Source organism: Tripterygium wilfordii, chromosome 21, assembly GCF_013401445.1.
Source record: "Tripterygium wilfordii isolate XIE 37 chromosome 21, ASM1340144v1, whole genome shotgun sequence".
Lineage (NCBI taxonomy): Eukaryota > Viridiplantae > Streptophyta > Magnoliopsida > Celastrales > Celastraceae > Tripterygium > Tripterygium wilfordii.
This window is the reverse complement of record NC_052252.1, coordinates 8,369,910-8,383,111: the sequence shown is the minus strand read 5'-3', so window position 1 is coordinate 8,383,111 and position 13,202 is coordinate 8,369,910. Positions and strand designations below refer to the sequence as shown.

The 13,202-nt window shown below is 38.1% G+C and overlaps 1 protein-coding gene across 1 annotated transcript; it reads right to left on the bottom strand.

Moving 5' to 3' along the window:
* Window positions 1-5,315: 5,315 nt before the first annotated feature.
* On the bottom strand, window positions 5,316-6,427 carry LOC119990038 (endochitinase PR4-like). The gene is made up of 2 exons (XM_038835852.1): window positions 6,007-6,427; window positions 5,316-5,819 (listed from the first exon to the last, which is right to left on the bottom strand). The coding sequence occupies exons 1-2, from the start codon at window positions 6,425-6,427 to the stop codon at window positions 5,416-5,418; spliced, it is 825 nt and encodes a 274-aa protein (XP_038691780.1). The 3' UTR covers window positions 5,316-5,415.
* Window positions 6,428-13,202: the final 6,775 nt, after the last annotated feature.

Below are 13,202 nucleotides of genomic sequence, written 5' to 3'. Positions count from 1 at the left end.
TTAATTATTCATACAAATGGTACACTTTTATCTCACATGACATCATAGTTTTTTTACTTTCAAATCGTTTTTCTCTCCCAAAATACATGTTAGATTTTGAAAAAAATTATATATTCAGAATCAGCATGTAAAACTCTTTCCAACAAAATTCATTGTCAAAATGTTTCGCCTTGTCGTTCTTAATTACACTGTTCTCGTGAATAGTGTAATAAGATCTAAAACAATTAAAACATGAACATTTATTATATTGTTTCAACCTCTTATTACATTATTTCAATTTCGTATTACATTGTTTAAACATTTTATTACATTGTTTTAGTATCTTATTATATTATTTTCTCGATAAACCATACTTATATCAAATTGTTTTTATAAGGGGGTCCAAATTGTCCATGGAAAGCTAAACTCATCGGAATCGAACTCAGGGTAGTGAGACAAGTCGTAATATGCTCTCCCAATTTAAACAAAATTAAAATTACCAGATTCAGTGACAAATTCTTATTGTGCTCAAGTATTCATCGTGACTTAGAAGCTTTATAACTTGATCTATTTGGCTCCACTGGGTTTCCATTTAACCGTTTCTTCTTCACGCATTTTCAAACTCCCTTTAACTAGTTCACAACAATTGACCATTACTCTACAATGTTTCAACAAAGATCTTTATTACATTATTTCAGCTTCTTATTACATTGTTTAAGCCTTTTGTTACATTGTTTTAGGCCCTTATTATATTGTTTTAGCATCTTATTACATTTTTTTCAATCAACCATGACCTTTATTTTATTGTTTCATCCTCTTATTATATTTTTTATCAACACATACCGTTATTTTATTATTTTAGGCTCTTATTACACTGTTTCAATCTCTTATTCCATTGTTTTAACATCTTATTACATTTTTTCCAAACTCATACATTTATTTTATTGTTTTATCCTCTTATTATATTTTCTTATCAACACATACCTTTATTATATTATTTCAACCTCTTATTACATTGTTTCAACATGTTATTATGTAGTTTTCTCAATGAAACATACTCCTATTACCATTCACCGATGCCACACATTTAACACTGCAATTAAGATTCTGAATCGGTCCTAAATTTTCAAACTGCAAATTGAAAAGATTAATACCAAACACCCATCATCTTCAAGATAGTTAACCTCAAATGTAGCATCCATAACGAGCTTGCTATTTAATTTTGACATTTTCCACAACTGAGCACAAAAGTAAACAAAAATAGGAGAGGATGCGTTGTCTATACAGAAATACTAAATAATCCATAAGGTATTGAAGTTCTTGTCATCAGAAGAGAAGAGTACGATATCTTTAACACAATGAGCAGCTAGATCCGTCCCCGGAGGCAATTGGCAGGCGAAAGCCGACTCCAAATCGGGCGAAATCTGGTATGGCGGAGGAGACTGGGGGACTGGTGGAGGAGGAGAAGAGGATAGAGAGAGAGAGACGAGCATGGGATGTAACAGTCTGCCCCCTCAAGTTCAATAACACTTTGTCCGCTTTGGACCTAACTATCCCTCACGGCTTTGTCTTCCCAAGAGGTCACCCATCCCAATATTACTCTCGTAGAAGCACGTTTAATTACGGAGTTTTTATGGGATTTGGTGCCACCACTCCAAGGAAAATCGATTATTACTAGTTGAGAGTTTGACCTATTATATTCTGCATTTTCTCTCAAGCATTGTCCGATGTGGGATAGTGGATATGCCTCCTGTGCCACACGTTGTACCGCTCTCAGGAGCCATGCACACACGTGCCTACACACAGAGCCCACATTCCACTCCTCTTAAAAGGCTCACGTCCCCGTGAGCGCACCCACACAGGACCATGAGTGCCACACCGACCCAACGACTTTGTCTTTCCTGGAGGTCACCCATCCCAATATTGCTCTCATAGAAGTACGTTTAACTACGGTATTTTTATGGGATTGGGTGTCACCACTCCAAGGAAACTTAGTTGTTACTAGTTTGAGAGTTTGGCCTATTATATTCTACACTTCCCCTCAAGCATTGTCCGATGTGGGATAGTGGACATGCCTCCTGTGCCACACGTTGTACCCCCCTCAGGAGTTGTGCATACACCTGTTGACACACATAGCCCACATTCCACCCCTCTTAAGAGGCTCACATCCCCGTGAGCGCATCCATGCAGGATCATGAGTACCACACCGACCCAACGACTTTGTCTTCCTAGAAGGTCACCCATCCCAATATTACTCTCGTAGAAACACGTTTAACTATGAAGTTTTTATGGGATTTGGTGCCACCACTCTAAGGAAAATTGATTGTTACTAGTTTGAGAGATTGACCTATTATATATATTTTGCACTTTTCCTCAAGCATTGTCCGATGTGGGATAGTAAACATGCCTCCTGTGCCACACGCTATACACCCTTAGGAGCCATACGCACATGTGTCGGCACACAGAGCCTACATGGGAGATCTAGAGATGGTGGAAAAAGAATGATGGGATGGGTGGAGATTAGATAGAGATAAGGGGTATTTGTGCCCAATTAAAATAGAAGTGAGACAATAAATTTTTTTCATTCATATCTAGGTGGCATGGTGACACCGAGATTATGAATAATTATGTATAAGTATTTTTTGTACATATATCATTTTCCATTACTAAGTGGTAGTTGATTCCAATTATAAAAACTTCCTAATAATCTAGGACGGATTAAGTTTTGCCTTGAGTAACAAACTCCAGTCAATATGTGACCATTCAGATTTCAAAAATCAAAAGTTTCCAATTAAATATGATTTAGTTTCAAAGTTTATACCTGTACGTATCCCGGGTCGGGTGCGTGATACGCCAAATCTTTCGGTGCATGTCCACAACATTTGTCGGAGGTTGGAACGTCCGATTCAGGGGCGGGGTTGCATCTACAGTCCAAATCAGTGGCCAAAAATCAAAATTTCAAACTCGGGTCTTCACGGGTTAGGGCTTTTCGATGACCATTTCGGCCAGCCGTTAGTTGGGTTAGGTCCGCCTCACCTCAGGGAGCACGTAGGTGGCATCGACAGATGGGTGGATCGGGCCAATATTTGCTTCGGTGGTCCGATGCTTCAAGGCACGTTTTCGACGACTCAGGTAGCAGTTAGCTATCGAACTTGGCTGGGATGTGTTTCTGGCAACTCGAAGGTTCTATTGGAGGTATTGACAGTGCAAATGGCCATCAAACGGCGAAGATGGGTGGTGCCTGGTTGTGCGCATGGGTGGTGGTTGGTTGTGCGGCGTGGGGGGAGAAAAAATTTAATTTTGTGCGAATCTTGAGAGGGAGGTTATATTATGATTTTTTATTTCATTTTTAGTTCGATACACTTTGCACCCATAACCTTTCATATCTCTTCAATTACGTCTTTATTTTCAGTTTTCAATTTATTTTCCAATTTCAAGATTGGTTCCAACAGATCCAACTTGAATAGAAAATTTCAAGCCTAAAACTTGAATAGAAAACCGAAGAGCAAGTCCAATTCTTACATCACAATGGGGTACATGGTGTGTTCTATTTTAACCCAATCCACATCTCATATTTCAATATCACATCAATATTTTAATATTTTTCAAGGAAAGAGAGAAGAGAATTGGAGGAGAGACGTGAGAGGAGAAGAGTTGAGAAAAAAATAAAATATTGATTTGATGAATTTTGAGTATCCCTTGAAAGAGGTTAAATTGGAAAAGGGCATTTTGCGTACCAAACTTACTCTAAACTCTGATCCTTTTAGACTTTTAGTTATATCCACAGTGGTGAACACTTGATTTGTACTCCATATGTTTTAAAGCTTGTACATGATTTATAGTATCAAGTGCTAGAAATATAAACACCCACAATGACACACACTATCAAACATTTGAAATTGTGTATAAAATACCAACTACACATGTTGGTCCCACTTATGTACACTTTCAAGGTTTAGAGTGTACTCCATAAATGGATTGTGCCTTAATTTAGTTGATATTTTCAAGTGTGATTTTTGTCCCATTAGAGCTCTAAACACTACATTTTATCATAAAGTGTAGTTTCAAGCACTTGATACAATATCCATTAAATAAGCATCCACAATGGATGTTTGAAAACCAAAATTTTAAGTACTTAAAACAACATTTGAAACACTAGATGCCTACAATGGGTTGAAATCAACACTTGATATTATCACAAAATTTAGTGGGCTCTTGACATATCAAAAGCCAACTAAGATGAAAAAGTGGACCCACATAACTATTCTTTGATTGACACTTTGCACTCTCTGTCATTTTTTTTTTCTTCTGTGCTCTTGATAATTTGATGATGTACAAAAACTAAGATAATATAGAGTAATTGAAACTAGATCATCATTGGAGATGCTCGCGGTGACTAAATTAAGGAAAACTAGAAAATGCGCTTGTTACTTTATATGATGTGTGTACTATGATTGCACATCAATCTACTTCAATTGGACAACTTTTTCAGTTCCGATTTTTTTTTTTTTTTTTTAAAGTTAAGTTCCGAACTTTTGAAGAACTAGTCAAAATCAAAAAGTATTTGAAATTATTATGTACTGGATGGTCCAATAACATTAATGCTAGGTAAGCGGACTTTAATTTCTCTATTTGCCATTGCCGTATTTGACCAAGTCAAAAACATGGCAAATAAAATTTATATGGGTATGATTTTTTTGGCATAAATAGTTAGTGCTAGTCCACATCAAGATAAGTATTCTTAAGAACATGTTAGATACTTAGTTGTCATGAAAACCAAAAACGAAAAGAAAAGCATTAACAATATTATAATGCATTCCTTTATTAATTGGCGAGAGAAAAAAGAGATACAGATCACTATTTATATTCTCTTTTTTTATTCTTCTTAATTACTCAAATATATAGTTCTCTCTCCATATATGTATATATATATCCTAGGAGCGGAGATTGCCTCCAGCACTAACACCAAACTTGTTACAATAGTTAGTGTAATAATTAATACGTGTTTGAAGAAGTTGAGGTTTTTTTCCACCATATTCTTCAGCCCTGTTGATCTTCTGAATCATCACTCCAAAACCCTGTGTCTCCACAGGATGTACATTGTTCATCCAGAACCACAAACTTGTCTGGCGATGATCCTTTTTGTGTTTGTGTTTTTTAATTTTTTTCTTGTTTTTTAGTCCCTTTGGTTGTTCTCTATCTTTATGGTAGCACGAGTGTCTATGGATCTCATTTACACAATTTATTGGAAAACTTAATACAATCAAGTGTATGACCTTTAAAAAAAGGTATTCTTAAGAACATGTTAGATACTTAGTTGTCATGGAAACCAAAAGGAAAAAGAAAAGCATTAACACTAGTATAATGCAATCTTTTATTCTTCTTAATTACTCAGATTAATATATGATTCTCTCTCCATATATGTAAATATATATCCTAGCAGCTAAGATTGCCTCCAGGACTAACACCAAACTGCTTACAATAATTAGTGTAATAATTAATACGAGCTTGAACAAGCTGAGGTTCTTTTCCATCACATTCAATATCACCGTTGATCCTCTGAATCGTGGCTCCAAAACCCTGTGTCACCACCGGACGAACATTGTTCATCCAAAACCACAAGCCAGCCTTGAATGCTAAGACAGAGTCATTGGCCACCGACTCCGGAGACCCCAACCCATCGAAGTTTAGGTCATTTCCTGTTGTGCCATAATTGTAGTTCCACGATAGTTGGAGCGGTCCGCGGCCGTGGTAGCTCTTCCCTGGTGCACATGGATAGTCTGTTCTTGATGTGTCACAATAGTTTGATTGAGGATTCTGCTCGCTCATATAGCAAAGGTCTGCATGTACAAAAACAAATTTGCATATATTTGTATATTAGCAACAAAAATAAGTGTGGAGTGAATCGATATATTATATATATATATATATATATATATTGAGGTTTTGAAAACTTTTATAGTGCACAATCCTAATAGTAAAAAAAAATATGCACAACAAAAGAAATTAAAGGGAAAGAAATCGTACGTCCCGTTTCGTGAGTGACATGAGCGAAAAAGGCAGCAATCTCACGCTTAGAATCATCAGCAGAGCCAATTTTGCCAAACCCGGAGAAGGCATTGAGAGCATTGAGAAATGCATCTCTAGTGTAAAAACTCTTGCCAGGACAACTAGCCGCAGCTTGGTCGATTATGCCGCTGAAGAAATGGGGCGTGACAAGATCAGCCACAGTAACATCACTGTTAGAGGGAGTGGTACCTGGGGAACTGTTACATGGACCCTCACGACAACCCTTTCCACAGTATTCATTGCCATTGCCGCAGTAGCCATATCTGCTGCAGCAAACCCCAGCACCACACCCACAGTTCTGGCCCATTGCGACGGGCATGACTGCTATGGCAATAATTACGGCGAGAATGAGTGTTTGGAGGCTAAGAAGGGATGCCATTATTGTTTTTCAAGTTGTGTTTGTGAAAATTCCTCTGAGAGAGGTGGTGTATATATAGTGAATTGTAAAAGGAGAGTTTGGCTAGATGTGGACTGTGTGTATGTGTTTGTCTTTCTTCTGGAGAGACTGCAGTCAAATTTAGCTAAAAATAGATGTTTATAGCCTCGGAGAAGGCGTGTATTGAGTATATACTGAGACTTGTTAGTGCACAGAACTAGTGCTGGAAAATTTACCCAAGATCCTCCTTTATAGAAATATCACACGACCTGAAAATATAAACACAATTAACACAAGAATATACGTGGAAAATCTTCAAGGCGTGTGAAAAAACAAGGTGATGTCAAAATACAACAAGAGAAAATTCACTACATAAAAAATTTGTATAACCACACATTCAATTTTCTCTTACACCATGAACCCAATTGATCCCAAGAAATACACCACAAAGTTATCATCCTTTGCTCTCTCTCAACTGCCTCTCAAACCCATAGAAACAAAACAATAGGAAATTAGGTTACAACCCTAGAAAACAAGTCTTCTATTTATCAACAACTGTCGGACGGACAAGATGATTGTCACTTAAACCTGCTCTTGTAGGATCCCCGTCCGGATGGATCTTCAAGCTTCCTCGATCCAGACGTCCAATAAGGCCCCTCTACCACTTCACGTACCCGAGTTGTTTGGACGGCTAAAACCCCGGTCTAGACGACAACTCTAGAAACACCAAACCAACAACAAAACTTGCCTCCCCATAATCTGAAACGACCCCGAATTTACTGATCATACCTAACAAACAACAACTAAATGCCATTTAATGATAACAGGTTTTGAAAAGTCATGTTGATCTATATCCCCTTCAAATTTCAATCTTCATGGACCACAATTTATATTTATGTGCAAATTTTATTTATTTATTAATAAGAATAAGGTTAGCAAAGAATTTATCCTCTTATAACCACAAAGATTGTATTTTCATTTTGACACGTGGTTAACAAAATCAAACTGATGAGGATAATGACAATAGTAAAAAATGATCCCCTGAATCAGCCGCATAATCTGAAGCCGTCCACTCCCCTTTTTTCTTCTTGGCTGCTATGTTTAGTGTTTTGCTTAAGTTGTCTTGTTCCTGGTAAGCAATATGTTATGTTTTACTTATTCAATGTACATTATGTATGGCCCTTCCATTATAATCATATATAAAAGAAAAAAAAAGAGAGTATAAAACCAAAGGGTCGACAGCATCCTAATCCATCTTAATATATAAATATATAGTTATTTACTTTTTTATTAGAAGCGTTTTGGTGGAGAATATGTCTACCAGAGGATACGCTGTCGATTTATACTAGAGTATACGCTCTAAAATATGTTGTACAAGTTTTTGATGAAACTAATTTAGAGATAGAGTATAGGCGGTAAATTTGCCAATAAGGGTAGGGGACGGTTAAATTAACGGTTATTTTTGTTGATGAACATTATTTGCAGCTCATTTTTTACTAAGTACACTCCACTCTAGTGTGTTTTTAAAGGGTTAATGTGATGTACTTATTAAAAAATGGGGTGCAAATAATGTTCATCATTTTAGTTAAATATAACACCATAATTTTTTTTTTTAATAATTTTTGGACAATAATACCCTTTTGCAAAACGACTAAAAAACACATTATTGTTTCTCAGTTGTTTTGAAATCTGAGCAAAGAGTTCATCCCGCATAGCTGCACACTTCAGTTTTATTATATTTATTATATTGTTATTATATTTTAGTATCTTATTATATTAGTTTCTCGATAAACCATACTTATATCAAATTGTTTTTATAAGGGGGTCCAAATTGTCCATGGAAAGCTAAACTCATCGGAATCGAACTCAGGGTAGTGAGACAAGTCGTAATATGCTCTCCCAATTTAAACAAAATTAAAATTAACAGATTCAGTGACAAATTCTTATTGTGCTCAAGTATTCACCGTGACTTAGAAGCTTTATAACTTGGTTTATTTGGCTCCACTGGGTTTCCATTTAACCGTTTCTTCTTCATGCATTTTCAAACTCCCTTTAACTAGTTCACAACAATTGACCATTACTCTAGAATGTTTCAACAAAGATCTTTATTACATTATTTCAGCTTCTTATTACATTGTTTAAGCCTTTTGTTACATTGTTTTAGGCCCGTATTATATTGTTTTAGCATCTTGTTATATTTTTTTCTATCAACCCTGACATTTATTTTATTGTTTCATCCTCTTATTATATTTTTTATCAACACATACCGTTATTTTATTATTTTAGGCTCTTATTACACTGTTTCAACCTCTTATTCCATTGTTTTGACATCTTATTACATTTTTTTTCAAACTCATACATTTATTTTATTGTTTTATCCTCTTATTATATTTTCTTATCAACACATACCTTTATTATATTATTCCAACCTCTTATTACATTGTTTCAACATGTTATTATATAGTTTTCTCAATGAAACATACTCCTATTACCATTCACCGACGCCACACATTTAACACTGCGATTAAGATTCTGAATTGGTCCTAAATTTTCAAACTGCAAATTGAAAAGATTAATACCAAACACCCATCTTCAAGATAGTTAACCTCAAATGTAGCATCCATAACGAGCTTCCTATTTAATTTTGACATTTTCCACAACTGAGCACAAAAGTAAACAAAAATAGGAGAGGATGCGTTGTCTATACAGAAATACTAAATAATCCATAAGGTATTGAAGTTCTTGTCATCAGAAGAGGAGTACGATATCTTTAACACAATGAGCAGCTAGATCCGTCCCCAGAGGCAATTGGTAGGCGAAAGCCGACTCCAAATCGGGCGAAATCTGGTATGGCGGAGGAGACTGGGGGATTGGTGGAGGAGGAGAAGAGGATAGAGAGAGAGAGAGACGAGCATGGGATGTAACAGTCTGTCCCTTCAAGTCCAATAACACTTTGTCCGCTTTGGACTTAACTAGCCCTCACGATTTTGTCTTTCCAAGAGGTCACCCATCCCAATATTACTCTCGTAGAAGCACGTTTAACTACGGAGTTTTTATGGGATTTGGTGCCACCACTCCAAAGAAAATCGATTATTATTAGTTGAGAGTTTGACCTATTATATTCTGCACTTTCTCTCAAGCATTGTCCGATGTGGGATAGTGGATGTGCCTCCTGTGCCACACGTTGTACCCCTCTCAGGAGCCATGCACACATGTGCCTACACACAGAGCCCACATTCCACCCCTCTCAAAAGACTCACGTCCCCGTGAGCACACCCACACAGGACCATGAGTGCCACACCGTCCCAACGACTTTGTCTTTCCAGGATGTCACGCATCCGAATATTGCTCTCATAGAAGTACGTTTAACTATGGTGTTTTTATGGGATTGGGTTTCACCGCTCCAAGGAAACTTAGTTGTTACTAGTTTGAGAGTTTGACCTATTATATTCTACACTTCCCCTCAAGCATTGTCCGATGTAGGATAGTGGACATGCCTCCTGTGCCACACGTTGTACCCCCCTAAGGAGCTGTGCATACACGTGTTGACACACAGAGCCCACATTCCACCCCTCTTAAGAGGCTCACATCCCCGTGAGCGCATCCACGCAGGATCATGAGTACCACACCGTACCATGTGGGATAGTGGACATGCCTCCTGTGCCACACGTTGTACCCCCCTCAGGAGCTGTGCATGCACGTGCTGACACACAGAGCCCACATTCCACCCCTCTTAAGAGGCTCACATCCCCGTGAGCGCATCCACACAAGATCATGAGTACCACACCGACCCAACGACTTTGTCTTCCTAGAAAGTCACCCATCCCAATATTACTCTCGTAGAAGCACGTTTAACTATGAAGTTTTTATGGGATTTGGTACCACCACTCTAAGGAAAATTGATTGTTACTAGTTTGAGAGGTTGACCTATTATATATATTCTGCACTTTTTTTCAAGCATTGTTCGATGTGGGATAGTAGACATGCCTCCTGTGCCACACGCTATACACCCTTAGGAGCTATACGCACATGTGTCGGCACACAGAGCCCACATGGGAGATCTAGAGATGGTGGAAAAAGGATGATGGGATGGGTGGAGATTAGATAGAGATAAGGGGTATTTGTGCCCAATTAAAATAGAAGTGAGACAATAAATTTTTTTCATTCATATCTAGGTGGCATGGTGACTTCATATCTAGATGGCATGGTGACACCGAGATTATGAATAATTATGTATAAGTATTTTTTGTACATATATCATTTTCCATTACTAAGTGGTAGTTGATTCCAATTATAAAAACTTCCTAATAATCTAGGACGGATTAAGTTTTGCCTTGAGTAACAAACTTGAAAAGCTTGAGATAGCTCAAGGAGATAAGAGAGAACAGAGCTCGATAAATTCCACTATTCTCATTGAACAAAAAACGAACTCTTACAGAGCATTATATGCCTAGAAAGAAAAGATCCAAGCCAATAGAATAATACAAAAGAAATCTATACACGTAAAGTAAAAGACAAGCCATACGCTGCCTATACAAAGACTTTTCCTCCTAAACATCAATTACACAGAACCTATACAACAACTATACAGAACTTATACAACAGCTACTCGTAACACCCCCCCTCAAGGTGAACAGTGTGCATTGAACACATTCAGCTTGGGAAGGAGTCGATGAAGATGGGTGACAGTAACTGGTTTGGTAAGAAAATCACTTGGTTGATCAGGAGAAGAAATGTGGAAGAGTTTCACAAGGCCTTGTTGAACTTTCTCCCGCACAAAATGACAATCTAATTCGATGTGTTTGGTGCGCTCGTGGAAGACCGGGTTGGTAGCAATATGAATGGCCGCTTGACTATCACAATATAAAGAGATGGGCTGAGAAAGATGAACATTCAAATCGCGCATAAGGGCAGAAATCCAGACTAATTCACTACATGTGTTGGCCATGGCACGGTATTCCGCCTCAGCGGAAGATCTAGAAATAGTGGGTTGTTTCTTAGATTTCCAGGAAATAAGACAACCTCCAAGCATAATGCAGAATCCATTGACTGACCGACGCGTATCAGGACAAGAAGCCCAATCTGAGTCGCAATAGGCTCGAAGCTGCGTAGAAGGATCAGTAGTGGTCCAATCTGAATCACAATAGGCACGAAGGTGAGTGGAGAGATCAGTTGGAAAGTAAAGACCTTGACCCGGTGAACCTTTCAAATATCTTAGAATACGAAATACTGCATGAAGATGTTGATCCATGGGAGTTTGTAGGAATTGGCTGAGAGTGTGCACAACGTAACTAATGTCCAGACTTGTCAAGGTTAGATACATGAGGCGACCAATGAGACGACGATATAAAGAAGAATCTGTAAGTGTGGTTCCAGAATCTCCAGAAAGATGTACATTCAACTCAGTGGGGGATTCAAGAGGACGGGCATCAATGAAACCTGAATCTTGCAGTAAATCAAGTGTATATTTTCGTTGAGTAATCGACAAACCTGTTTTGGATCGACTGAATTCCAGGCCTAAAAAATATTTGTGGGTTCCCAAATCTTTGAGCTTGAAGCAGGAGTGAAGATATTGCTTGATGGATTGTATCAAAACTTCACTTGTTCCACCAATGAGCATATCATCAACGTAAAGTAATAGAGCCACAAAATCAGCTCCTTTCTTCAATGTGAACAATGAGTAATCACTCTTAGATTGGTGGAAGCCATAGGATATGAGAACGGAACAAAATTTTGCATTCCATTGGCGTGATGCTTGTTTGAGCCCATAGATAGATTTCTTTAACCTACAAACAAGTGTGGTATTTGGGGTCCGATATCCAGGATGCTGCTGCATATAGACTTCTTCATTCAAGTCACCATTGAGAAAAGCGTTGTGCACATCCAATTGATGTAAGGACCACTTGTTCATTGAAGCTAAGGCAAGAAAAACTCTCACAGTGACAATCTTGACAACTGGAGAGAATGTTTCTGTGTAATCAAAACCAGGTTTCTGGCAAAAACCTTGAGCTACCAAACGTGCCTTGTGTCGTTCAATGGAGCCATCCGGGTTGTGTTTGATTTTATATACCCACTTGGATCCAATTGCACGACGACCAGAAGGTAGTGGAGTCAATTCCCAGGTATCATTAGCTTCCAAAGCATGAATTTCAGTATCCATGACAGAACGCCAAGTGGAGTGTTGAACTGCCTCAGCAAAATGAGTGGGTGCACGAATGGCAGAAATGGAACACAGAAAAGAAGTATGAGCAGATGAAAAATTTGTGTAATGTAAATACTTACTTATGGGAAAAGACGTTGATAACTCAGCCACAGTGGGAATCTTGGAAGGAGACATGCATAAAATATTGTTGCAGTGATAGTCTTTAAGGTACCCAGGTGGTTGAGTGACACGAGAAGATTTTCGAATGAGTGGTGATGAAACATCAGATGAGGAAGCTAATGGTGAGGATGAAGCTGGAGTAGAAGGTGGAGATATAATGGAAGCAGAAGGAATATTGGGTGATGAAGATGCGAGGGAAGGAGCAACTGATGGCTGACATGACTCAGGTGACAAGGAAACAAAAGTTGAGTCCAGGTCTGAAGGTATGTAAGGTGTGGTGGACTCTAAGGGTACGTGATTTGAGGAAATGGTAAGATGGAAGGGAAAGGTGGTTTCATGAAACACAACGTCACGAGAGACAAAAATATCATGGGTTTCTATATCAAACAATCTATATCCTTTAGTCCCAAATGGGTATCCTAAAAAGACACACGCACGGCCCCGTGGATGAAACTT

Excerpts from the sequence above, each read along its gene's own strand:
- LOC119990038 (XM_038835852.1), bottom strand. The coding sequence starts at position 6,427 with ATGGCATCCCTTCTTAGCCTCCAAACACTCATTCTCGCCGTAATTATT. Across the intron at positions 5,820-6,006 it reads TGTCACTCACGAAACGGGAC|ACCTTTGCTATATGAGCGAG; the intron begins GTACGATTTCTT and ends TTGTACATGCAG.